Source organism: Drosophila erecta, unplaced genomic scaffold (assembly GCF_003286155.1).
Source record: "Drosophila erecta strain 14021-0224.00,06,07 unplaced genomic scaffold, DereRS2 tig00000126-arrow-pilon, whole genome shotgun sequence".
Classification (NCBI taxonomy): domain Eukaryota; kingdom Metazoa; phylum Arthropoda; class Insecta; order Diptera; family Drosophilidae; genus Drosophila; species Drosophila erecta.
In genome coordinates this window covers 14,232,612-14,257,245 of record NW_020825209.1, presented here as the reverse complement: position 1 = coordinate 14,257,245, position 24,634 = coordinate 14,232,612, and the positions used below count along the sequence as shown (strand labels likewise).

The window sequence follows — 24,634 nt, the reverse complement described above, 5'->3', positions numbered from 1 at the left end:
TTTTTAAAAGGTTATTCAAATGAAGGTCAGGTTTTAATGACTGCTGTAAATTTCAATCGGTAGTTGTATCTTAAAATTTTGGAATAGATTTATATTTCAACTTACAAATTATTTTTATTTAAATATGTATTTGCTTATGTAAATATATTAAGAACATTTTTTCTTTTTCTTTACTGAATTTGGTATTAACAAAATATACATATGATGTATCTAGCTTCTTTTTAGAATATTCCATTTTTAGCGGGCTAGCGACATCACTAGACCCTCTCCCTCGCGCACTTGTTGTTGCTCTCTCCCACCCGTTTTTGCAGGTAGCCATGAGAGTTCCAGAAATCCTGCATCCCAAAAACCAGTCTCAATTCGTGTTTGGGTTTCGAAGCAAGCGGATCGTTTGAAATAGGCGGCGGAATAACCAAAATAAGACTGAAAGAAAAATTTAAGTTGAAATGAGCGGAGAGGAATCTGCGGGCATGGACTTTTCGCAAAAGACCCTGCAGGATTACGAGGTTTTGGCCGTGATGGGGAATGGATCCTTCGGCACCTGCTACAAGGTGCGCGACAAGAGCACCGGGGAATTGTTCGCCTGGAAGGGAATGAACTACGATGAACTGGACGAGGCCAAGTGCGATGCATTGGTTTCCGAGATCAGTGTTCTGCGACAGCTCCAGCATCCTAACATTGTGCAGTACTACCATCATCTGGTGAACCGAGAGGCCAAGTCAGTGTACATTGTGATGGAGTGCTGTGCCGGCGGCGATCTCGCCCAGATTGTCCAGCGTGCGAGGTCTCAAAGGAAGCGGTTCGAGGAGCCCTACATCTGGCGGGTGCTCTTCCAACTTTGCCGGGCGCTTCAGGTGTGCCACAACAAAATCCCCAACGGGACCATCTTGCATCGCGATATCAAGCCAGCTAATATCTTCCTGGATGCGGCCGGGAATGCCAAATTGGGCGATTTCGGTTTGGCCAGGATGCTGCGACGAGATCAGAGCTTTGCCGCCTCCTTTGTGGGCACGCCGCACTACATGAGCCCGGAATTGGTGAAGGGTAGGAAATACGACCGGAAGAGCGACGTCTGGGCCGTTGGTTGTCTGGTCTACGAGATGTGCGCCTTGCGACCGCCGTTTCGCGGTAGAGCCTTTGACCAGTTGTCCGAGAAGATCGCCCAGGGTGAGTTCAGTCGGATTCCGGCGGTCTACAGTGCTGATCTGCAGGAGATCATCGCCTTTATGCTGGCAGTGGATCATGAACAGCGTCCCGGCATAGAGGTTATCATTCGACATCCTCTGGTGGTGCGTAATATCAGCGAGTTGGACGGCAAGTTTCCAAGTCTAGTTCAAGCTGGAGAGGATTTCTGTACACTGCCTTCTGGAGGCAGGCTTTTCGAGGACGAAGAGGAGAATGAGGTCCACCCAGAGTTATCGAGCACCATGTTTACGGAACAGTATAGCTTCAATGAAGGCTATGGGCAAAGGAGACTCAGCGTCACTGGTGTTTTTACTCCAGATTTGCGAAGTGAACTTTTCTACTCCGCCAAGCGAAAAATCTTTCCTGCCAAAAAACTACAGCTGTCGGATCCCGCCCTTTATGAAAGTATAAGGAGAGAGGAGCAAGCGGAGGAGAGGCAGGTCGAACTGGAGGAAGAGCGGCGGCGCAGGAAGGAACAGGAGCAGCAGAAAAAGGAACAGGAAGGCATTAAAAAGGTGCTTCTAAACGAAGCCAGTAGCAGTCCACGTGCCCTTACCCAAAACATATTCGATGAGGTACTGAAGACCCGTCTACACGCTATTCGTGCCCAAGAATCCTTGCTGCAGCAGAAGCTAGAAGAGCTACAGGCCCGGGAGCAGGAGATACAGCTTGCCGAGCAGCGTGTACAATCGCTGGAGCGGCAGATGCAGGACAAACTTATGCAGCAGGAGAAACACACTTGCAGTTGCAGAAAGCCTATTGCTCCGCCCATTCCTCCGAGGAAGCCAACAAAATCGCACCATGATGACACCTACTGCACCATCGAACTCAACGAGACATCGCCCACGGTGGCTAAACTCAATTTGGCCACTCTTCCGGCACCAAAATCGCTAAATACTCTGCGCAAGGTTACCTTTAAGTCGCCACAAAAGTTTGTCACCTATGGTATCGAGAATATGCCCCCATCGACGGTTAATCCGGCAGTGAATCCTCCGCCCACTGGCGTTCCCATGCAAATGAGCGTATCCAGCAATGATTCCGGGGACAGCCAGGCCTCTTCCACCCGCAGGAAGTCTATACTCTCGCTGTTCGGGTTGAGTCGCGGATCCAAGGCGACCTCCAAATCCTTGCCAGCGGTTAACCAGGCACCCCAGGCAGCGGGAATTCGCGTGCAGCGACCTCCTTTGGCCGTCAAGCCACCGATCACCCAGGAGCAGCCGGCAGCAGTTCCGCCAGTGGCCAATCTCTGGACAAAGGAGCAGAAAAAACAAGCCTTCGAGCTGCTGGCGGCCATGAATGCGGCAGAGAGGGAGGCCAGCGGAAGTGGAGTCAGTGGATCTGGACCCGGAGGAGCACGTCGCCAGCATCTGCGGCAATCGGTGAGGGAACGGAATTCCACGCTCCAGCGAAACCGCATGCGCAGGTCTTTGGTGGTGGCCAGTGGCCATCAGAAGCTAACAACGCGCGACCAGATGGTGATCTGAGCAGATCGATCCAGAGAGATGTGCAGTCCAGGAGCCATGGCAACCATGGATACTGTGAGCGTTGTGATGTGGAATAAGTTCCGAAATATTTACTCTCTTTTTTTTTTGTGCAACAATTTTTTTTTAATTGCCATATCTTAAACTCGTATTATTAGCATTAAGATTCTTGTTCTTTCAGCTGCCATTCATTGTGCAATTTGCATTAGTCTTATAAATAAATATACATTGATTATATGACCAATATTTAGGCTTTAAATTTGGATTTTTGTGTTTTTGTTTAATGTTGTTTGCTTGTAACCGTTAAATTCAATTAACGCATTTTCAGTGCTGGGTATTGTTAAAAAGAATATATAAACGTAGCATTTTTACAATGTAGTTTTCAAGCAAGATGCTCAATAAAGGGCAAAATTAAAAATTAAATTTAAAAAATGCTAGATGATAAAAAATTACTACTCGTCTTTATCTTATTTAACAGTTGCCAACACTTTTACCGCCCCAGCTGTTGCCTATCGATAGACCGATTACCGGTTTGTTACGCAAGCAACAGGTCTGGCGTGATTCCTGATTGGATTCTAATTGGTTTCTTGTCATTTCGCTGTGTGATTGCCGTGCTAGTTAATAAAAATTAATTAAATTCCAAGATGTCCGCCCGACTGCTGCAGGCCACGCGTCGCTGGAGCGCCCAGCGCAACTACAGCTCCAAGATCGCCGAGGTTGTGGTGGTTTCGGCAGCCCGCACACCAATTGGCAGCTTCCAGAGCCAATTGGCCCCACTGACGGCCACCCAATTGGGGGCCCGTGCCATCGAGGCGGCCATTGAAAAGGCCGGAATTGCGAAGACCGATGTCCAGGAGGTGATCATGGGCAATGTGGTATCTGCGGGTCTGGGACAGGCACCCGCCCGCCAGGCGGCCATCTTCGCCGGACTGCCCACCAATGTGTGCTGCACCACGGTGAACAAAGTGTGCTCCTCGGGCATGAAGGCCGTGATGCTGGGCGCCCAATCACTGATGTTGGGCTATGCGGATGTGGTCGTCGCTGGCGGCATGGAGTCCATGTCGAATGTGCCCTACTACCTGAAGAGGGGCGCCACACCCTATGGCGGCGTCAATCTCACCGACGGCATTGTTTTCGATGGCCTCTGGGATGTGTACAACAAGTTCCACATGGGCAACTGTGCCGAAAATACGGCCAAAAAGTTGGAGATCACACGTCAGCAGCAGGATGACTTCGCCATCGAGTCTTACAAGAGATCCGCGGCCGCTTGGGCCAACAAGGTGTTCCAGGACGAGATTGCCCCGGTGAAGATCCAGCAGAAGAGGAAGCCGGAGATCGTTATCGCCGAGGATGAGGAGTACAAGCGGGTGAACTTCGATAAGTTTGGACAGTTGGCCACCGTTTTCCAGAGGGAGAACGGCACTGTGACAGCTGGCAACGCCTCCACCTTGAATGATGGTGGTGCCGCCGTTGTCTTGATGAGTGCCGAGGCCGCCCAGAAGGCAGGCCTTAAGCCGCTGGCCAGGATTGTGGCCTTCCAGGATGCGGAGACCGATCCCATTGACTTCCCCATTGCCCCAGCTCTGGCCATACCCAAGTTACTGAAACGTGCCGGCGTTCGCAAGGAAGATGTGGCCATGTGGGAGGTCAACGAGGCCTTCTCCCTGGTCGTTCTGGCCAATATCAAGAAGCTGGATGTGGATCCCGCCAAGGTGAATGTTCACGGTGGTGCCGTGTCCGTTGGCCATCCGATTGGCATGTCCGGAGCCCGTCTGGTGGCCCATCTCTCGCACAGCCTGAAGAAGGGCGAGCTGGGATGCGCCTCCATTTGCAATGGCGGCGGTGGAGCCTCGTCCATTCTCATCGAGAAGCTGTAAGGAGGTCACCTGGTGGACCTGCTCTCAACCAGAAATGCATTTACTACTGATCCATCGAGATCATTGTGGAAAGCTCTGATTTTTTTTAAATTGTTAAGTGTCTTGATTGCGCATGGTCGCATTTAACGAAATATTGTGATTTGCATAATAAAATTATGAAACAGTGAATAATTATATGTATATCAAATCAGTTTTCTTCCAAGACGGTTCTTGGGTTCAAAGTCCGAAGATGTTGATATTTGTTCTGGAAAAAACCCAATTCAGTGCTAAAAAGTCAGTTTATCAATGAACTTATATTTCACTACTAATAGTGCACTATTTAACATCCCCCAGACTTCCCTGATTAAGTAATTATATTCGATTTTAAGGTATTTTCATAGTTTTTAGTAATGGTGTGTAAAATACTTTGCCTAGACTGCTGCTCTTCTGGTAGCCAGGAGCTCGCACACGAAGACGACCAGCGACAGGAGATAGAGTCCTGCGGTCAGGATGTAGACCGCCCACAGGTCCGGCTGTCGGATACGCTTCTCCCGGTACAGGAACCGACTGCGGAAGTACCGCTCGCTAGCCATCTGACCCGCCCAGTGGTGCAGCAGGCCCACGGAGCGAATGGACATGACCAGGTGGTCGAGGTGAGCGGCCAAATGCGAGTGCTTCTGCAGGTAAATGGCCAGCTGCTGCTCCAGGACCTCCTGCGGTATGATGTGATACGCACCAGCCCGATGGCCACGTTGGGTGAGGTGGAGAAGTGCATCCTGAGAGATGAGGCCAAAGAAAAGCGGATGTGAGCCGGCTCCTTCTCGCACAGAACAGCGGTCTAGCGTGCGGAGCACCTCCTCCTCCCGTTCGGAGGACACCATCACGGACCTAAGACCCAGCAGATCGTGCAGACTGGGCACCTCCCTCAGATCCTGCAACGTTGTTCGACCCATCACCGCCGCATAGTCGCCATGGGCTAGATCCTGCAAGCTTCCTGGCAATCGCTGATGCAGATGGTAGCGCAGGATAAAGAACAACAGAGCCGAGTACATGGACCTAACGATCAGGCCAAAAATCAGCCAGCTGGCGAAGAGCAACTGCAGCGACGGACACTCGGGGGGATCGACGGGCAAGCCAAGGGCGGCGGCATAGACCGCCAGGACGAGAGCCAGCCGATCCCCAGCGCCGCGTCAATGGAGCAGCGCCAGGCAGGAGATACTCAAGAAACTGGACACCAGGCAGATCCAGGTGAGTGCCTGAAAGGGAAACGACCAGATCTCCAGGCTGGTCAGGTTGTGGGCATTCAGCAGCAGACATCCCACCAACCGGTTCGAGTAATGCGGAAACACGGGCGTCAGGTTCGTTGCGTACTGGATGCGCTTCCTCACATAACCAATAGCCAGGTGGGCTATGCGCTCCTGGACCTGTTCGAATACGGATCACATTACATAAACACAACACTTTTTAGTGCCTACCAGCTTCTGCAGCAACTGCTTCTCCGACCATGTAGTGCGACTCTGGAGCTGATCCTGCAAGCCCGCAAACTGTATGCTAAAGTTCATCCTGTGCGACAGTTCCTGCAGCAGACGCCCCTCCAAGCCGCGCAGCTCGCGCTGCCCCTCATCGAGATCCAGAAAGGGCGACACTCGTCTGGCCAGAACAACCAATGGGCAACCGTTGAGGTTGTGCAGCTTGGAGGGAAAGTAGTCGTGATGCTGCCACGATTCGCCCAGAAACGCATTGATCCTGGTGGGCTGCGAGTCGTTGCATTGCCCAGGTGCGACGTAGGGGAAGTACGTGTGGAGCAGCACCTGGCCACCGGAACTCTGCGTCATCACGTTGCAGTTGATCAGCTGGTGGCGCCAGCAGTACGCGAACACCCCCTGCATGTCGTGCGGAATCAGTGCATCCCGCTGCTGCAGGAAGATGAAGTAGTACTCGCTGGTGTCCGACTGCGCCGTGTACGTGTGCATCTCGATGTCCCTAAAATACAAGTACATACTAATTTCATTGGGTTTATCTGATTTTTTGCTAAAAGCACTGAAATAATAACCAGAAAGTGGAATACCATTGAGTTCTTGGTTTATTGCGTTCAAGGCTGGGATATCTAATTACCAAAAAGTGGTAAAGAAATTCCATTTTAAAAGTCATTCAAAAGTTAATGTATTAAGAGGTATTCCATGCACCTGTATGGCTTACTCCAAACTAAAAACAGCAGGATAACTGGGATCATGCCACATTAAGTGGTGGTCAGCCCTGGAAATTTGAAAGTTGAGTATCTTACAGCAGGGCGTCCAGCGAGTCCACCAGCAGCAGATTGTGGGTCCGTGGTCCTGCGATGCGCCGCGGATGACCGAGCTCGACCAGCACCAGCTGGACGATCATCGTGTCCACGCTCTCGTAGAGCAGCTGCATAATGTTGCGGTAGAAGTTCATGGGACTGGGTCGCCGGCAGGAGAGGACCACAATGAAGGCGGGAGCGATCCGCTGGTAGAAGTCCTCGATGAAGACACGCAGGGCCTGGGCCACGTGGTGATTTATGGACGCCGCCTGCGTCTGGGCGCCGATGTACTTCATCGACTCGAAATGCAGCAGGCTGGTCACGTTCATGTCCGTCTATCGAAGTCCGGCAAGAATACTGCCGGCTTTAGGCAGTGCCAGCGGCACAGCGGCATTCCATTTCTATGGACTCCATATTTGCATCTCATTAGTTGCCAAGTCAAACAAAACCATTGTGGGACACGCACCAAGTTGGACAATTAGCCGGCGATTTTGTCCCTCAGCTGGCTAAATTTATATGGCCCACAAAGGTGGTGGTTACGATGGAACCCCAACCGATGTCCATATGTTTATGGGTGGGCATGTTCCGTTTATAAGTCGTGGTCATTGATTGATGTAGTCTCTTTATATCCTCGTACACTGAACTTTTCTACTTTCTAATTTTTCTATTTTTTCTATTTTTCGAATGCAATGAATAATTCAAAACTAATACGTGTGCTAATGTTAAATGATAATATACAATTGCTAGCATTATAAATAACTAAGATGATAAATAAAAGCGTCGCATAGATTTGTGTTTTTTCTACTTGCCCACCTTTGGTTGTCCACTTATTTACTTTTAATTAGTGCATTCTCCGTAAAGATCTGATCATGAATCAACGTCCGACCAGATGACCCAGTCCAGGTCCCAGTTGGTGTCCCGTCCTTGCAGTCGAGCACTAAAGTTGGCGCCATGAACACCAGCTCCGAATCCAATCCGAGCTCAAGCCTGAGTCATTCGATCTACACCAGCTACCTGGAGCACTCGAAGATCGACATGCAGGGGGAGGACGCCAATCTCTATGTGGCCCGGGCACTCCGGCTGGTCATCGAGAACGTGCTGGCCCAGCTGAGCACCACCCTGGTGGTGGCCATTTCCACTCGTCACCTGGGCACAGCACGGTGGTTCGATTACATGATGAACAATCTGATGGATTCGTGGCGAATGGTCTCGGTGCAGCTGCTGCGCATCCGACCGGAAATAGTGGCTCATCCGGTTCTAGGCAGGAAACACGTCAGCCTGTTGATGGTGGACTCCTATCAGGGATTGCTGTGAGTCAACTAATTGCAAATTGTCTGCCTTGCCAGTCTGAATCGCCCTTATTAGCGACACCAACATCACTGCCAGCAATGCGGACTTCGATGAACCGGACTACTACTTCATCTTCCTGCAGGCGCGGGACCACCTCATTCCCAAGCAGCTCCAGCTGATCCTGGACCACTGCCTGGCCCACTTTTGGCTGCACTGCAACGTGATGATCCAGACCGCCCAGGTGGAGGTGCTGGTGTACACCTATTATCCCTACACGGCAGGTGGCTGCCAGGAGGCTCATCCCGTTCCGGTGAATGCCTTCGATGGTCGCAAATGGAAGGCGTCCCAGATGTTTCCCGACAAGCTCAGCCAGATGCACGGCTGTCCACTGACTGTGCTCACCTGGCACCAGCCGCCCTTCGTGGAGTTGGTCTGGGATCCCAAACACAATCGCAGCCGTGGCGCTGGCTTCGAGATCCAGCTGGTGGAGCACCTCGCTCGCCGGATGAACTTCAGCCTGGAGCTGGTGAATATCTCGCTTCTGCGCCCGAACGCCTATCGCCTGGCGGAGGGCTCCATCGAAGGACCCATAGAGCTGGTGAGTAGCCATTATTATTGGGCTTTGGATTTTCAGTCTATTCCACGAGTTTTTCAGCTCCAGCAGCGCAGTGTGAACATCAGCCTGGGTTACTTCCGCAAGACGGCGCGCCGGAGTCAACTCCTCACTACGCCCATGTCCTACTACTCGGCCAATCTGGTGGCCGTCCTCCAGTTGGAGCGCTATCGCATCGGCTCGCTTGCGCTGTTGGTATTTCCCTTCGATTTGTCCGTTTGGATGCTCCTGCTGCTGGCATTGCTGATTCACCTGGGCATCCATCTGCCATCTGGAGGGCGGGGGAATCAGGAAGGCGGTGGCGGAGGATTGCAGGTGGTGGGCCTGCTCTTGGGCGCCGCCTTGGCGCGACTGCCGCGCCCCTGGAGGCATCGCTTCATTGCCGCCCACTGGCTGTGGGCCAGTATACCCCTGAGGATATCGTATCAGTCCCTGCTCTTTCACTTGATCCGCCTGCAGCTGTACAGCACTCCCTCGTTATCCCTGGACCAGCTGCTGGCGGAGGGATTCCAGGGTATTTGCACTGCGAATACCCATCGATTGCTGCTTGAGATGCCACAGGTGGCCCGCGATCCCTATAGCATTCAGTCCCTGGACACTCCCTACGATTGGGACATTTTGAATGTACTCACGCGGAACAGCAATCGCAAAATATTCGCCGTGGCCAATCAGGATGTCACCCTATCCTTCCTACACGCCTCCGCACATCCCGATGCCCTGCACGTCGTCAAACAGCCCGTGAATGTGGAATACGCTGGCATGTATATGCCCAAACACTCGTTTCTATACGAGAAGGTGGACGAGGACATTCGGCGGCTGGACGCCAGCGGATTCATCCACGCCTGGCGACGCGCATCCCTGTCATCCGTCCGTCTGGTGGAGCAGGTGCCGGCGACCAGCCGGCGGTACGTTAACCATGCCAAGCTCTCCGGCATCTACATGGTCATGGCGGGTCTGTATCTTCTGGCTGCTCTCGTGTTCGCCGGGGAGCTACTACTTCGCCAGCGGAACTAGAAGGTCGTTCAGCTGGGATATTTGGTTTACAAAGGTCCTTGTTAGCAAACAGATTAGCTGATTAAATTAAGTTGTTTCATATTGCAAAATATAAGTACAATTTCCTTTAATGTTTAATATCTTAAGGTGGGCAGTTTTGTATCGCATTCCTTTCACATGCATGGTTTTTTGAAGTATTTCTGACCCACATTTTTCTGGGTGGAGAAACAACTATTAATCACGCTGCTTTTCCGGGCAATTAACACGAAAGTTACACAAAACTCGCGAGGCGATTCAGAGGCACTACCCAGGCCAGGACACGGATATCCGTCATTGAGCCACTTCATGTCCCGTCGGGATGAACATCAGCGCACTGCTCAACTCGTACTACGATTTGTCCGGCGAGCAGATGAACCACATCAACGAGTTCGTGGCCCGGGCAGTGCTCCACGTAGTGCACCACTACATCCTGAGTGTGACGCCATCGTTGGTGCTCACGCTCTGTTGCCGGAGCAATCACACGTGCAATTTCTACAACGAGATGATGAGCACCTTGTTCCGTGAATGGGGACTGGCCCCGCTGCAAATCGTCAATGTGCTGCGTGGTGTACCGTGGCATCCGGTGCCAGGTCGTCGGCACTACAATGTCATCTTCACCGACTCCTTTGCCGCCTTCGAGGAGATCCGGATGGAGTACTATGCCAGAGAGTACAACTACAACGAGCACTATTTCATATTCCTGCAGGCCAGGGATCGTCTGCTGCAGGGCGAGATGCGGCTGATCTTCGACTACTGCTGGCGCTACCAGCTGATCCACTGCAGCATTCAGGTGCAAAAGTCCAACGGGGACATCCTGTTCTACAGCTACTATCCCTTTGGAGAGCATGGTTGCTCCGACATGGAGCCACAGCTGATCAATCGCTACAATGGCAGCATGCTCGTCGAACCGGACCTATTCCCCCCCAAGCTGAGAAACTTCTTTGGGTGCCCACTGAGATGTGCCCTTTGGAATGTCCCGCCGTTTCTGACCTTGGCTGAGCAGCCGGAGGAGGTACTGCTGGTCAACGGCGGCTACGAGGGTCGTTTACTCCTAGCGCTGGCCGAGAAAATGAACTTCACCATTGCTGTTCGAAAGGTGCATGCCAATATGAGGGACGAGGCCCTGGAAATGGTGAGTCCCTCCTCAATTTTCCCATGCCCATGTTACATCACGCATTTTCCAGCTGCAGCGAGGCGAGGCGGACTTGACTCTGGGCGGGATCCGCCAGACGGTGGGCAGGGGCTTGGTGGCCACCTCGACGCACAACTATCACCAGACCCGCGAGGTCTTCGCTGTCCTCGCCTCCAGCTATGAACTGAATTCCTTCGACATCTTCTTGTACCCGTACCGCCTGCAAATCTGGATGGGAATCTTTGGAGTGGTGGCCCTATCCGCCCTCATCCAACTGGTCGTTGGCAGGCTGCTCCGCGAACGACTGAGAACGCGATCCTGGCTAAACTTAGAGCTAGTCTTCGTGGGCATGCCGCTGTTGGAGTGTCCCAGATCGCATACCGCTCGTCTCTACTGCATACTGCTGATGATGTACACCTTGATCATCCGGACAATCTATCAGGGATTGCTGTACCACCTGATACGCACCCATCAGCTGAATCGATGGCCACAGACCATCGAGTCGCTGGTGCAGAAGAACTTCACCGTGGTGCTGACACCCATCGTGCAGGAGGTGATGGACGAGATTCCCAGCGTGCAGCACATGAGGTTCCACCTGCTGGAGGCCAGCTCCGAGCTGGATCCCCTGTACTTCCTGGAGGCCAATCACCAACTGCGACAGCACGTCACCGCCTCCGCCCTGGACATTTTCATCCATTTCAATCGCCTGAGTGCGGATAAAGTGCATCAGAGGGGCGAGCAGGGCTCGGGTGCCCACTTCGAGATCGTTCCTGAGGACATCATCAGCATGCAGCTGACGATGTACTTGGCCAAGCACTCCTACCTCATCGACCAGCTCAACGAGGAGATTATGTGGATGAGGTCAGTGGGTCTGCTCTCCGTTTGGGCCAGGTGGGAATTGTCCGAAAGCTACTTGCGCAACGAGCAGAGCTTCAAAGTCTTCGGCACCTTGGAGCTGTATGCCATCTTTCTAATGGTCCTGGTCGGCCTGATCGCTGGCCTATTGGTCTTTATCCTGGAGCTTGTGTCCATGCGATCCCTCTTCCTAAGGAAACTTTTTACATAGTTTTTGTACTTGACTGTAGCTAGCTATTTTCCATATTATCACTATTATCAGCAGAATTCAAATTGCGCAATTACAATAGAGGCTTTAAAACTATTTACCCAATATGTTTTTTTTCCTCACTGTAACTAGAAAGTGGCGTAATTTAATTATATGTAAATTGCTCGGATAACGATGGATTATAATTCCCAGTGTGGGTGAGTGCGGCAAGCGTGTGGTCTCCATGGAGGTCAGGACATTATCCAGCTATTTGTAAACCTCTTACGGCTGACATGCTGCTCGCATGGAGCTGACACCGACGGGGTGTTCCCGGTAATACCCACACACCCCAACACCCAACACCTAACACCCAACACCCACTGACCCCCAGCCACCCACAGGTGCGCGTGTGTGTGTGTGTCTGTGATCCGCTGATGGTGTTAATTTATGGTTATGCGCCTCATGCATAATACTGACACCCGAAACCTGTCACGCATATGCCTCCGGAACGGGTCAGGTGGCTGGCTGGGTGGCTGGTTGGGTGGCTGGGTGGCTGGGTGGCGGGGGTTTTGGGTGGTGGCCATGGGGTGCTCGCCCGTACGGAGCAATTAGTTTAAGTGATGAACACAGATTTGTTAATGCATTGCCGTTACAGGCACGTTGCTAGAATTAATTTGAATCGCGCGGCACGAGCTGTTTTATGTGGCTTATAGCAACTAATTTGGAAGTCGTGCTTTAAATCAGATAAGAAGGCTAAAACCACAGCCACTTGACAGCCACTCACAGTTCTGTTTAAAAGCAGAGCTGTCTTAAAAAATCTTTGAAAAATACCCGAAATATATTTTTTCGGGCTTCCCACAACATGAAACGCACTGTAGATTTTTACAACTGGATAGTGCAGCCACAGCCCTGGATCCCTGGCCACAACAAATCTGGTCCTTGGAGGGCGGGAACTCAATCGAATAAATTCGCAAAAATTTGCCAAATGTTGCACATTCGCCATGGAACTCCGCTGCGCAGTGGCAGTGCTCCTTTCTGCCAGTCTTTGTGGAGTGCGGGCCATGTTGTGGCCCCAGCAACTTGCTTTGGAGGAGCAACTGGCCGACCAGATTGCCGCCACGCTCCAGAAGATTTTCACCAATGGCCTTGCGGCTCACAATTGCAGTGTGTTTATCAGCTCCGCCTACGAGGAAATGGACGCGGATCGGGTGATTCTGGTGCAACGAGTTCTCCATCGAAGCTTGTACCAGCCGAATGCGCCAGTGCCCGTTGTCCTGGCCACCGAAATGAACCGGAAAATCACCGCCCACGTCTTCACCCAGTTGCTGTTCGTCCAGAGTGCTGAGCAGGCCATGTACCTTGAAATAGAAGACTTAAAATGGAACACCCCAATTAAACAATACATTTGATTTGCATTTCAGAGCCATCGCCGAAGGAGTGAACAGAAACAGGATGTGCCTGATCGTACTGTTGACATCCCAGCCGAAACGGCCCATTATGGCGAGGATTTTCACGTATTTCATGCAGGAGCGATACAACATCAACGTGGTGATCCTGGTGCCCGGTGTGCAGCGAGTCCAAGCCTTCAATGTCCGGCCGTACACACCCACCAGCTGCACGAGCGTGGAGCCCGTGGAAATTGATATAAATGAGGGCGATTTGTGGGACGTCTTTCCCAGCCGGCTGAAGAACCTACATGGGTGTCCATTGAGCGCGGTCGTGTGGGACATACCGCCCTATATGCGCATAGATTGGAAGAGCAGTGATCCGATGGACGGACTGGATGGGTTGGACGGAAAGCTGCTACGGATCGTAGCTCGCAAGATGAACTTTACGCTGAGACTGATTCCCAACGAACCGGAGGGACTGATAGGTGGCTTCAGTTTCATGAATGGCACCTTCACGGGAGCCTACAAAATGCTCAGGGAGCGAAGGGCCAATATCACCATTGGCTGTGCCGCCTGCACGCCAGAGAGATCCACCTTTCTGGAGGCCACGAGTCCGTACAGCCAGATGGCCTACATAATCGTGATGCGGGCCAGGGGCGGCTATAGCATCTATGAGGTCATGCTGTTTCCTTTCGAGAAATACACCTGGCTGCTGCTCAGTACGGTATTGGGTCTGCATTGGATTGTGGGCAGTCGCTGGCGAATGCCATCCCCCATTTTGGCCGGCTGGATGCTCTGGATCTTTGTGATTCGGGCCAGTTACGAGGCATCCGTCTTCAACTTTATACACAACTCACCGGTGAAGCCATCGCCTCGCACTTTGGAGCAAGCTTTGAACGGTGGCTTCCGGTTCATCACCGATCATGCCACGTACAGGATGACCCTGCAGATACCGTCGTTTCAGGGCAAGACTTCGATCTCCGCGGGACAACCGGTGGATGTGTTTGATGCTCTCATGAAGGCGCCCTGGAAAACAGGCGCCTTCACCAGTCGCGCCTTTTTGGCCGATCACCTGGTTAGGCATAGGAAACATCGCAATCGGCTGGTGATTTTGGCCGAAAAGATCATCGATAATATGCTCTGCGTGTACTTTCCCTATGGCTCCTACTTCGCCTGGGAGATCAATAATCTGCTCTTCAAAATGCGAAGCTTCGGCATTTTCCAGCACCACTCGCAGATCCTCGCCTGGAACAGCATGCCCACCACCACGGACACGGATTCGCCGGGCCAAACCATTCACTCCTCTACGGAGAGTGCGGTCACGGGATTTGCCGAGTCCATGAGCTTCGTCTTGGCAGCACTCAATTGCTTGATGGGAGCACTGTGTGTTTCCATTGTGGTTTTTGGTCTGGAGCTGCTGAGTCAAAGGCGCCGCTGGACGGGATTAGCTTGGCTATTCGAAAGAGTCTGAGTGGTATTTGATTATTCTGAAGGCATATTTATATATTATATATTATTATATTATTAACATAAATAATATAATAGTTTAAAATAGCTTCAATTTAGGTCATATAAGTTTGCTTTTCATGCCTCAAATGTTAATATAATATAATTGGTGTGTTTTCATGCCGCATATCTGTTAATTAGGTTGAAAACCCTGCGCAATCTCGGATGATTCCTGGTCGAAATCTCCAGCACAAAGACCACGAAGGCCAGCAGATACAGCCATCCACAGCAAACGAAAATCCCACCCAGCCGCCAGATGGACAGTGGCTTGGGCTCCATGTTCCGTCGCTGTGCCACCGGCTTGATTCGGTCCAAGTACATCATTCGGTATCGGGCGACGATGCCGGATGACATCATGGCCATGAGCAGGCGATCGACTCGCCTCTTGAAGTAGGAATGGGGTCGCATGTAGAAGGTTAGGGGGGCGGTCATCAGGGGATCGGGCAGGATGGTCAGGTGCCTCTCATTTGGGCCCGAGCGAAAGTCGAACTGGTGGATAGTGGGCTGCAGAAGCGGCACTGCTATGCCGGGATCATCCTCATCCCGCAGCCGGTACAGTGACTCCTCTTGCGAGGCCACCACTCGGAAATTGGTCCTGGGCATCGAATCCTTGAAGACGGTGCGCAGAGCGGGCAGTATACGGAACTCGTAGTCCTTGGCCAGCACCTCGCCGAGGGACTTAATCGGCGATCGCCGCTCCACATCCCGCAGCAGGAGGTATAGCTGACCGGTATAGGCGGCCCGGAGGATCAGTGTTTGCAGGAGCCACATCACCAGAATGTATCTGGCGAAGTTCCTTTGTGGATTATGAATAGCTAGACCGCCGAGCAGACTGCCCCACATGCCCAGGCACGGACGATGATTGTGCCTGCCCAGCACCAGGTTTCTCAGTCCTGGCACAGCAGTAATCCGCAGCAGCCCAATCAGCAGGAAGCCGAAAATGAGGCTGGCCAGGAGGCAGGACCAAATTATGTAACGGAAGGGCCTTGTCAGTCGACCCATGGGCGACATGGAGCCCCCGCTCGGGATTACGAGGTCTATCGGGAAACTGGCGTAGGAAATGCTGGGCAGCATCAGATCCGCACGGGCTTTGCTGTACATAAAGCACACGAATGTCAGGTTCACATCGCCATCGACCATCTGCAAAGGAGGCCAAATCCGTAAGGGACATGGTTCAGGGGTCCGGATATACGTACCATTTTGAGGATGCCCGTGAAATTGCCATCAGGCAGAATTTCGCCACGGTTCCTGTCCTGCCGCTCCACCAACTTAACAGAGAAGTTCATCCGCTCGGCCAGGGTGCGGAAGATCAGACCCTCGATGCCGTGCACGCGCCTGCCTCCCGGAGTCTCGGGATCATCTTCGATGATCACATATGGCCGGTGCTCGAACGTGGCAACCACCAACTGACAGCCATGCATGTTGGCCAATTTGGTGGGGAAGAGCGGCTTGGTAAGCCCGAATCCAGCCGCCGGCGCGGGCAGATCCTGGAAAGCAGTGTAGTAGACAGGCAGCGAGGACTGGCAGTGATGCGGTCCATAGGGATAGTAGGTGTACAAGTGCACAGTTCCATCTCTCTGCAGAAAGACATTCACATTCAGCACATACATGTTTAGCAATCGCCGGAACATAATCTTCAGGGACTCCATGGGCTGATCCTCCAGGCCGGTGTACACAACCAAAAAGTAGCCATTCCTCTTGTACGGACTGCCCAGCTGATTGAGGTACATCTCCAGGCGGAAGTAGGATCGCAGGCTGTCCAGAAACCAGATGGCCGTGGGTCTGCCGCTTAGGCCACTTGGCGGCGGCAGTTCCGTCTCCGCATTGGCTTCCGTCATCTCCACACGGTCGTCCTCCAGCAGAAACTGGATTCTTCCCGTGCCCGAGGATCTGAACAGCGCGGCATCTATGAGGTCGTTGTGCAGGCTCCTGCTCTCCCGACTGGTCGGGAACTGCACCACCGCCAGCGGCGTGCTGGTGGCCATGCCGTAGTAGTTATCAATGGCCCAAACCAGGGCGTAGACCAGGCTCACATTGTGCACGGCGCTGGCCAACATCGTGAGTCACCGCTGGCTCCCAGCCAACTGATGTCCTGCACTTAGGCCAACTCCATCGCCTGACTGGATGGCTACGCTGGAAACATGGATGGGTCACCTTACTGGATGAGTTGAAAGCCAGGACTTCCAGATTACCAATGGCCTACATCTTTGGCACAGTGCTACTCCCAAACATTGTTCGATTGTTTAATCATTTTTGCAAGCAATTAATTTGTATATTTTGTATTTATAGCCACTTGGCACTTTTTCCTGTGCATCAGCTCGTTACTATTACTATTTTAGATAAGCTGGAATCACTTAACTGACGGGTCGAATGGCGTGCCGAAAGCTCTATCGGCGAAATCTGAAAATGCAAATGCACAATAAATTAACTTTAAATATATAAAATCGAAATAGCTGTATGCACACCGATGTTTATTGCTTTCACATTGCTTGTGTAAATACAAAAGGGCAAGGCACATACACTTGAATGTAGGTTACGGAAAATATTTGTTTACATGGGCAATATTCCAATAATTACTAAACATATTTTATAACACCTTAGCACGCTTTTTCTCCCCGACAAGTCCAACAAATTTTTGCAGAGCTCGAGGGTTACTCAAAAACAAATAAAATGCAAGAGTTGTAAGCAGTCAGTTGCTAAAATGTATTTATTTAAAATGTATTTTAGTACAAGCTGTTTAAGAACAACAATCCCAAATTCTTTGGCTTACTCACCTACAATTTTGCTGCACATTTTGTACATTGATATTTTTTATTCAATGCGTGACTAAATGTGAGTCATGAGTAATTTTATACAGATCAGAGTCTGCGTTAATCTGAAACCAAGTCGGAACCAGCCAAAGGTCGCTGTACCGAGCCAAAGAACTGCGCTTTCTGCTGACCTCCACAAAACCCACCCGCTGAACGGCAGAAGCTTCTGTTTCTCGTGTCGCTACAAGCTGCACCACCGCTGACCTCAGCAAGCCGCGGTGGTGCTGGTGTTGCTGGTGGTGCTGGTGGTGCTGGTGACACACAAACCATAAGACGATCGCAAGAATTCTGTGGAGCGACGCTGAAGGGCAGCCGCGCCGCGGCCCCCAACCAAAACCAGGTGCGGATTCCGGCCAAGTGCATTACTGTTTAAAGAATGGTTCCCCAAATGCTGAAAAAGAGTTCCGTTTAAGTATTTGCATGATATCAAGTGAATGATGCAGTTGATATTGGCATATCAGTGGCAGAAGAGTCGCGAGATTTGGCTGCCCGGCACTGTGACCAAATGAGTCTAGCTTCGGCGCCTTCCGTGTGATTCCAGACCTGATTCGCTCATACTGTCCACTGTGCAGGAATTGCGCTGAGTTCGTGGAAAAGATGGTGAGCGGAATAGTTGGGCAAGGTTTTTTGCAGCACTTGCAGCGGCGACGGCTGCTGCGGTCTGTTTTCCAATTGGGGGCACACACACGGAAACTCTGGCCGCTCTGCGGTGCGTGTGGTGCACCCGGGTCCGGGTCACGAATTCGCAGACGTCGGCACTTCTTGCGCCGGCGACGCGGTGGCAAAAAATCTATTTGGACCACCAGCCGGCGGCAGTCGGCAGTCAGTCGGCCCACGAGCTCCGGCGAACACAGATCGAGCTTTAGCGATTCTACCGAGTTTTGACCACCCACAGAATGAGACTGTATAGCCATCTGCCGCTCCTGGCGCTCCTCGTCGTCCAGGCTGTCGGACAAAGTCAGGTGACCTCTGAAGATCCTGCAAGGGATGCTGGATCAACGAGCAACTCCACGGCGGCCACCAGGCCAAGGATTCCCAGTCAGGAAGAGGTCAGTACGCCTAGTACATCCATCATAGACTCTGCTGTATGCCAGCCTCTGGTTCCCATTTATGTTTGCAGATCCTTGGCCAGATGCCGCCCATTCCCCCCATCCGCACTGGCAGTCCTCAGATGGACGTCTTTTACATGATGTTCCCGGCGTTGGGCAGCCTGCTCCGTTGGGGCAGCCTTTTCCCCGCCCAGTCGATTCTGGGCGCCATGCCCGACAATCTGCAGCCCGCAGCGGCGGCCTCCAAGGTGGTGCTCGTCCTGGCCGATGATGCGACGGCCAAGACCCGAGTTGTCCGCCAGAATCCGCCGCTCAATCCACTTGGTCAGCTCATGAATTGGCCCGCTCTGCCGCAGGACTTCCAACTGCCCTCCATGGACCTGGGACCGCAAGTGGGCTCGTTTTTGGCCCAACTGCCTCCTATGCCCGCCATTCCCAGTATTCTGGGTGCCGCTGCTCCAGTTCCTGCTCCAGCTCCTGCCCCCGCTGCTGCTCCTCTGGCACCAGCTGCAGCTGCGGATCCTCCGGCAGCACCTGCTCCAGATGCAGCCCAGCCAGCCATACTGGGACAAGCCGCTCTGCAGAACGCTTTCACCTTCCTGAACCCGTCTAACTTTGATGCCTCCGGTCTTCTGGGCCAGAGCGCACCCACATTTGCTCCTCCCAATTTCGATTTCGTGGCGCAAATGCAAAGGCAATTCTTCCCGGGAATGACACCAGCACAGCAACCTGCTCCCGCTGGCACGGATGCCCAGGCCTCCGACATTTCCGAGGTGAGGGTACGTCCTGAGGCTCCGTACTCGCAAGAGGCCCAGATGTCCCAGATGAAGATCCAATCGGCACTGGAAAGGGAGCAGGAGAGGCAACAGGAGGCTCAGCTCAAGGATCAGGAGCAAGTGCCTCTGCTCTGGTTCCGCATGCCCACCACTCAGAATCAGGATGCGACTGAAGAGAAGACTCTGGAGGATTTGCGGGTGGAGGCCAAGCTGAGGGCCTTTGAGCGCCAGGTGATATCCGAATTGAAAATGCTGCAGAAGATCGAGCTCATGGCTAAGCAGATGAGGTCCAGCGCCAGCGCGCAAAATGGTGATTCACCCTACAGAATCAATTATCCACTCAGTCGTACACCCATTCACAAGATCACCCGTGCTGATATCGAGCAGGCCCTTCGGGATGACTATGTCCGCCGATTGGTCAACAAGGAGGCGCAACGGAGGGCAGGCAACTCCGGGATGAACAGCCAGAAGGCAAATGCCCTGAAGCGACAGGCCAAGTCCCAGGAGCAGGCTCTGTCCAAGGAGGACATCGTCCAGATTATGGCGTATGCCTATCGCATGGCCAACGAACAGATGGAGAGTGAGAAGGGCAAGCAGGACAAGGTTTACGCGGCCTACAGGACGGAACAGAGTCCAATGACGATGGAGCAGCGGCAGTGGTCAGAGGATCAGGCCAAGATCCAACAGAATCCTCAGCAGATCCAGCAAGGCCCAATGATGATGCAGCAGAGGCAATCGGCGGAGGATCAGGCCAAGATGCAGCAAAGTCCAATGATGATGCAGCAAGGCCCCATGATGATGCAGCAAAGACAATCGGTGGAGGATCAGGCCAAGATGCAGCAAAGTCCAATGATGATGCAGCAAAGCCCCATGATGATGCAGCAAAGGCAATCGGCGGAGGATCAGGCCAAGATGCAGCAAAGCCCCATGATGATGCAGCAAAGCCCCATGATGATGCAGCAAAGCCCCATGATGATGCAGCAAAGCCCCATGATGATGCAGCAAAGGCAATGGACCGAGGATCAGGCCAAGATGCAGCACGATCAACAGATGGCCCAACAGATGGCACAACAAGGCCCCATGATGATGGAGCAGCGGCAAAGGCAGTGGTCGGAAGACCAGGCCAAAGTCCAGCAGGCTCAGCAGATGGCGCAACAGACACCCATGATGATGCCACAGATGCAGCAAAGACAGTGGACAGAGGATCCCCAAATGGTTCAGCAGATGCAGCAGAGACAGTGGACAGAAGAGCAGGCCAGGATGCAAATGGCACAACAGCGACAGATGGCGGAGAATCCACAAATGATGCAGCAAAGGCAGTGGTCCGAGGAGCAGAACAAAATCGAACAACAGCAGATGGCGCAACAGAACCAAATGATGATGCACCAGATGCAGCAGATGCAGCAGAGACAGTGGACCGAGGATCAGGCCAAGACTGAACAGCAGCAGAGACAGATGATGCAGCAGACCCCCATGATGATGAAGCAGCGCCAGTGGGCCCAGGAGAACCCCCAGTCCGTCCAGCAGCAAGTGCCGCTGATGATGCAGCAGCAGGCACCCATGACGATGCAGCGTGCAGTTGAGGAGCAAGATAATGAGGCCGAGGATCAACTGGTTGGCGAGGCGGGTCCCCAAATGCCGGAGAACGAGAACGGCGCCAGGCACAAAGGTAATCTCTTCGGCGTCTTCCGCAATCCTGACTCAGTGCCATCTGTCTCCCCCACAGTCGATGCCCTGGGCCTTGGCGGCAACAAGCGCAAGAAGTCCAAGTCCAAGTCGGCGAGGCCGACGGTGATTAACTATTACTATGCGGCACCCCAGCGTCCGGCAGTTCAGAGTTACGGCACAAGTTACGGCGGAGGTGGCTATGGATCGAACGCCTATGGTGTCCAGCAGCCAGTCAATGCCTATCAAAGTCAAGGCTACAGGGCTGCCGTGGGCAACGAGGAGGTAGATGAGATGCTGCGCCGGCACCAGACAATGGCCAGGGTGAGTTGAGATTGGTGTGAAAGCACTCGAATTGACAGACACCACACAACGCCACACCACATTGAGCACCACAACCACAACCACAACCACACTGGAACATGTAGACAGTTGCCTTCATTTGATCCATTTCATACGATTCATTCGCCTTTTTCCCATGGCATTAAACAGGCGACGCATTTCAGACAATAATCCCGAAGCAACCAGGCCACGTCGGTGGATCTGAGAGCCAGGAGAGCAGCTCCAATCCTCCAGCGACGTTGACACCAGCTCTAGAAGAGCCACCGCAAGAGCATCGAGTCCACAAAAGGTTAGCACTTCTCCACAGGTTTGGGCAAGGGACAGGGGTGGATGCTACTGCATCCAAAAGCTGCGGATGTGGCACCTTGGATTGTCTGTGCGGCAGGAGCTGTGGATGCGGGAAATCAGGTTCGAGGACCTGCCAGTGCAAGGCCAATCGCCGGAACAAACGTAGTGTCGAGTATGGCACCTTGGAGACCATCGATGAGGGTTCTCTGAACGAACTGAGAAGGGAATATAAGCTGGGACTCAAAGAGATCACCCTGAATCCAGATGAAGATCCCGCCGAGGCCCTGATGCGCTACAATGCGGCCTCCATTCGCGAAGCCTTGGAGAGAGCCAGTATGGTACCGCTGGAGATCGGTGGAGATCAGTACGAAGAGGATGCGCAACACGAGCCCATGCAGGAGGAGCAACTGCAGCATGATCCCAGCACAGAGCACCAGTACAATCATAAGAACTTTGTGCGGCTAACCGCTTCCACGGCGTCTCCAATCACGAGTACGAGTACCACAGCAGCGGTCACTCCCAGAACCAATGACTCCACTTCAGAAGCCCCCGAAGCTACTACCACATCCACAACCACAACCACAGAAAGCACCAAGGATGAGGGACTGGACATGCTGCAGGACTCACAGGCCGCGGCTGATAGTTCTCCCGTCACCAAGTCAATTTCCAAGCAGGAGATGGAGATCCATCAGCTGCACAGTATTGTGGATGAGCTGAAGAACGAAATCCTTAAGCTGAATCTGCGCTGCAGCAAAATAATATCAAATACTGTGGCCAAAGAACCAGTTCCAGAGCAGACCCCACCCGTGGTGGAGGAGCCATCCAAGCAGGAGGAGACGCCAAAGGTGGAGAAGGAGAAAGTGATTGCTGAAGAGCAGGCCCCAGTTGAGCAGGAGGAGGAGCAGGAAGAGGACGAGGATAGTACCTCCACCAGTACGACCACAGAGACTCCCTCACCAAGTAGTAGTTACTCGCCAAAACCTGAACTCAAACCCATTCCGGCCATTGGATCGCCCACCGTGGTTGAGCACATTGGCTCCTCCAATAAGCTGGACTACGAAGACGATACCAATTGGCAGCGCATTCTGGCCAACCGCGGCTACGACATGGATTATCTAACCAAGTCCCATGAGCGTCAGTTTTCCCAGGGCCAAAATCTCGAGATGCCAAAGAACTGCAATTACGATGGAAATGGCAGCCAGGAGTATGGCCCCTATCCGGAGTTCCAAGCGGACGAACCCAGCTCGGATACGGAGGGCAAGACCAAGCGGGCTTTGAGTGTGAAACAGCAGGCGCAGCTGCTCAATGCGGCCCTAAATGATAGTGGAAGTGATTCGAGTGATGCCTCCACCACCACCACCACACTCTCTCCGTACGCGCTGAGGGGAAAGTTTGTGAGTCGTAGGAGCACGGCTACTAGGACTCCCATTCCAAGGACTAGGAAGGCCAGCGACGAGGTCTGGGTGCGATCCCCTCGGCAAGTGAAAATGCCCCAACGACCCAAGATGTCCATGTCCACGCCGAAGAAGTACAGCACGCAGGTGACCACACAGGCCACCGTGAGTAGCACTAAGCTGGACAGTTTGGTGGATGTGCTCAAGGATCTGTTGCGCCTGCAGATTCAGAAGGAGAAAAAGTCCAGTCTGTTGAGAACCCAGAGCAGTGACCATTCGAAAACCCCCAAATCCATTAAGCCCATCAAAGTCATCAAGCGAAAAAGGTTGCGCAGAAGGCAACACAAGTCCATTGCCACGACCATCAGGAGCCCCATTCACTCCAAAGCATAAGATTTCAGCCCATTTAACTAATTCACATATCCCAACTAATTGTAAACATTATTTAGAGTGTAAGCATGTCCACTAATCGTCCGCAAGCCATTCATGTCCATTTTTCATTTGCATATCCCTCGTCCATATCGCCAGTCCATCATCAGCACCATCTGAATCCGAAATCGAAAACGCACCATCATCTGACCCCCAAGTGGGTTCCATTTTCACCTACGGCGAGGGATTGCTGCATCCGTTCATGGGTCTGCTGCCGGTGGAGAGGCCCGATGATCCCTGGAACCAGAAGCCATACGATCCGCACCATCCTCTTTACACGGGCGGCGGGAGCTACGATGCCTATCTGAGGGATGGTCGCCAGCGAAGGGACACACACATCATGGGCCAAGGGTCGCCGCATGGCATCCTGACACCCGGCATGTTGGAGCGACTTCTTCGGATCAAAATGGATTTCCAGCGTAGGTTTCCCCATCTATACAAGGGCATGCTGCATCACCATACGAATCTTACCCGCGTGGAGGTACAGCCGCCAGTTCTGGGCAAGATTTCTAAGCCGAAAACCAAGACCAAGAATGAGAACGAGCGGGATGAGCCCGTCTTTGAGTTGGGAGCCGCAGAGCGTAGCCTGTTCGAGGACGAGGCCAATGATTCTCTAGAGAAAGAACCCGAACCAGAACCGGATGAGGATGTCCGGGATGTGGAGGAGCCCAGCGAGAGCAGTGAACCCAGGGGATTCAGCAGCAGGAAAGGACGGGATGACAACTACATCGACTACTTTAATTTCGATGACGATGATGTTGATGATTAGACTTTTATTTTAATTGCCAATAAAAATAAACATTATTAATGTAAAAACGCTATAGTCCGTTGCTAGACTATCGTATACCCGGTACTCAGCTAGTGGGAGTGCGAACGAGAGAGTTCAACATTCTACATGGACAGAAAATGTTTCTCCAATCTTAGTCCCAACTTTTTAGCTGTTATAGTCATGTTACATACTTTTCAACCAATCTGGTATACCCTACCTCTTCGATCAAAGGGTATAACAAGGAACATTAACCGAAAAGGAACATATTCTGTTCGCATAGGTTATTCGCATAGGTTAATAAATCCC

General features: G+C 52.5%; 8 protein-coding genes across 13 annotated transcripts; 6 read left to right on the top strand and 2 right to left on the bottom strand.

Annotated features, from left to right (window-relative positions):
* Positions 1–300: 300 nt before the first annotated feature.
* LOC6551507 (serine/threonine-protein kinase Nek2) lies at positions 301–2,900 on the top strand. The gene has a single exon (XM_001978542.3). It carries the CDS (start codon positions 447–449, stop codon positions 2,667–2,669), a length of 2,223 nt encoding a protein of 740 aa, XP_001978578.1. The 5' UTR covers positions 301–446; the 3' UTR covers positions 2,670–2,900.
* Positions 2,901–3,182: 282 nt separating this feature from the next.
* LOC6551506 (acetyl-CoA acetyltransferase, mitochondrial) lies at positions 3,183–4,834 on the top strand. Its single transcript, XM_001978541.3, has one exon. The coding sequence runs from the start codon at positions 3,311–3,313 to the stop codon at positions 4,541–4,543; it is 1,233 nt and encodes a 410-aa protein (XP_001978577.1). The 5' UTR covers positions 3,183–3,310; the 3' UTR covers positions 4,544–4,834.
* A 119-nt stretch (positions 4,835–4,953) lies between these two features.
* On the bottom strand, positions 4,954–7,132 carry LOC6551505. The gene is made up of 4 exons (XM_001978540.2): positions 6,807–7,132; positions 5,998–6,505; positions 5,758–5,946; positions 4,954–5,619 (listed from the first exon to the last, which is right to left on the bottom strand). The coding sequence occupies exons 1-4, from the start codon at positions 7,130–7,132 to the stop codon at positions 4,954–4,956; spliced, it is 1,689 nt and encodes a 562-aa protein (XP_001978576.2).
* Positions 7,133–7,754: 622 nt separating this feature from the next.
* LOC6551504 lies at positions 7,755–9,720 on the top strand. The gene is made up of 3 exons (XM_001978539.1): positions 7,755–8,113; positions 8,169–8,691; positions 8,749–9,720. Exons 1-3 carry the CDS (start codon positions 7,755–7,757, stop codon positions 9,718–9,720), a joined length of 1,854 nt encoding a protein of 617 aa, XP_001978575.1.
* Positions 9,721–10,057: 337 nt separating this feature from the next.
* Positions 10,058–11,936, top strand: LOC6551503. Its single transcript, XM_001978538.1, has 2 exons — positions 10,058–10,870; positions 10,923–11,936. Exons 1-2 carry the CDS (start codon positions 10,058–10,060, stop codon positions 11,934–11,936), a joined length of 1,827 nt encoding a protein of 608 aa, XP_001978574.1.
* Positions 11,937–12,698: 762 nt separating this feature from the next.
* On the top strand, positions 12,699–14,789 carry LOC6551502. The gene is made up of 2 exons (XM_001978537.2): positions 12,699–13,266; positions 13,334–14,789. Exons 1-2 carry the CDS (start codon positions 12,914–12,916, stop codon positions 14,769–14,771), a joined length of 1,791 nt encoding a protein of 596 aa, XP_001978573.1. The 5' UTR covers positions 12,699–12,913; the 3' UTR covers positions 14,772–14,789.
* Positions 14,790–14,835: 46 nt separating this feature from the next.
* On the bottom strand, positions 14,836–16,863 carry LOC6551501. Its single transcript, XM_001978536.3, has 2 exons — positions 16,003–16,863; positions 14,836–15,946 (listed from the first exon to the last, which is right to left on the bottom strand). Exons 1-2 carry the CDS (start codon positions 16,861–16,863, stop codon positions 14,924–14,926), a joined length of 1,884 nt encoding a protein of 627 aa, XP_001978572.1. The 3' UTR covers positions 14,836–14,923.
* Positions 16,864–18,437: 1,574 nt separating this feature from the next.
* On the top strand, positions 18,438–24,364 carry LOC6551657 (defective chorion-1 protein, FC125 isoform). Of its 6 annotated transcripts, none has more exons than XM_026982039.1 (5): positions 18,438–18,665; positions 18,788–21,110; positions 21,168–21,430; positions 21,613–21,737; positions 23,659–24,364. In XM_026982039.1, the coding sequence occupies exons 1-5, from the start codon at positions 18,513–18,515 to the stop codon at positions 24,326–24,328; spliced, it is 3,534 nt and encodes a 1,177-aa protein (XP_026837840.1). In that variant the 5' UTR covers positions 18,438–18,512; the 3' UTR covers positions 24,329–24,364. The 6 variants fall into 6 exon arrangements, with proteins under 6 accessions (XP_026837840.1, XP_015010589.1, XP_026837841.1 ...); XM_015155103.2 differs by having other exon boundaries at positions 18,737–21,110; XM_026982040.1 differs by lacking the exon at positions 21,613–21,737 and having other exon boundaries at positions 18,513–18,665; positions 18,737–21,110; positions 23,659–23,679.
* Positions 24,365–24,634: the final 270 nt, after the last annotated feature.

What these genes read in the sequence shown, in the direction of transcription:
- LOC6551501 (XM_001978536.3), bottom strand. Translation starts at nt 16,863, where the DNA reads ATGTTGGCCAGCGCCGTGCACAATGTGAGCCTGGTCTACGCCCTGGTT. An exon ending in TCACGGGCATCCTCAAAATG is followed by an intron (nt 15,947 to 16,002) that starts GTACGTATATCC and finishes CCTCCTTTGCAG; the next exon opens with ATGGTCGATGGCGATGTGAA.
- LOC6551503 (XM_001978538.1), top strand. Translation starts at nt 10,058, where the DNA reads ATGAACATCAGCGCACTGCTCAACTCGTACTACGATTTGTCCGGCGAG. An exon ending in GGGACGAGGCCCTGGAAATG is followed by an intron (nt 10,871 to 10,922) that starts GTGAGTCCCTCC and finishes CGCATTTTCCAG; the next exon opens with CTGCAGCGAGGCGAGGCGGA.
- LOC6551505 (XM_001978540.2), bottom strand. Translation starts at nt 7,132, where the DNA reads ATGAACGTGACCAGCCTGCTGCATTTCGAGTCGATGAAGTACATCGGC. An exon ending in GACTCGCTGGACGCCCTGCT is followed by an intron (nt 6,506 to 6,806) that starts GTAAGATACTCA and finishes CTTGTATTTTAG; the next exon opens with GGACATCGAGATGCACACGT. An exon ending in CACTCACCTGGATCTGCCTG is followed by an intron (nt 5,620 to 5,757) that starts GTGTCCAGTTTC and finishes CCGTCGCTGCAG; the next exon opens with TTGCTCTTCGCCAGCTGGCT.
- LOC6551502 (XM_001978537.2), top strand. Translation starts at nt 12,914, where the DNA reads ATGGAACTCCGCTGCGCAGTGGCAGTGCTCCTTTCTGCCAGTCTTTGT. An exon ending in CAGAGTGCTGAGCAGGCCAT is followed by an intron (nt 13,267 to 13,333) that starts GTACCTTGAAAT and finishes TTTGCATTTCAG; the next exon opens with AGCCATCGCCGAAGGAGTGA.
- LOC6551504 (XM_001978539.1), top strand. Translation starts at nt 7,755, where the DNA reads ATGAACACCAGCTCCGAATCCAATCCGAGCTCAAGCCTGAGTCATTCG. An exon ending in GACTCCTATCAGGGATTGCT is followed by an intron (nt 8,114 to 8,168) that starts GTGAGTCAACTA and finishes CGCCCTTATTAG; the next exon opens with CGACACCAACATCACTGCCA. An exon ending in TCGAAGGACCCATAGAGCTG is followed by an intron (nt 8,692 to 8,748) that starts GTGAGTAGCCAT and finishes CGAGTTTTTCAG; the next exon opens with CTCCAGCAGCGCAGTGTGAA.
- LOC6551507 (XM_001978542.3), top strand. Translation starts at nt 447, where the DNA reads ATGAGCGGAGAGGAATCTGCGGGCATGGACTTTTCGCAAAAGACCCTG.
- LOC6551657 (XM_001978535.2), top strand. Translation starts at nt 18,513, where the DNA reads ATGAGACTGTATAGCCATCTGCCGCTCCTGGCGCTCCTCGTCGTCCAG. An exon ending in GGATTCCCAGTCAGGAAGAG is followed by an intron (nt 18,666 to 18,736) that starts GTCAGTACGCCT and finishes TTATGTTTGCAG; the next exon opens with ATCCTTGGCCAGATGCCGCC. An exon ending in GGCACCAGACAATGGCCAGG is followed by an intron (nt 21,431 to 21,612) that starts GTGAGTTGAGAT and finishes GACGCATTTCAG; the next exon opens with ACAATAATCCCGAAGCAACC.
- LOC6551506 (XM_001978541.3), top strand. Translation starts at nt 3,311, where the DNA reads ATGTCCGCCCGACTGCTGCAGGCCACGCGTCGCTGGAGCGCCCAGCGC.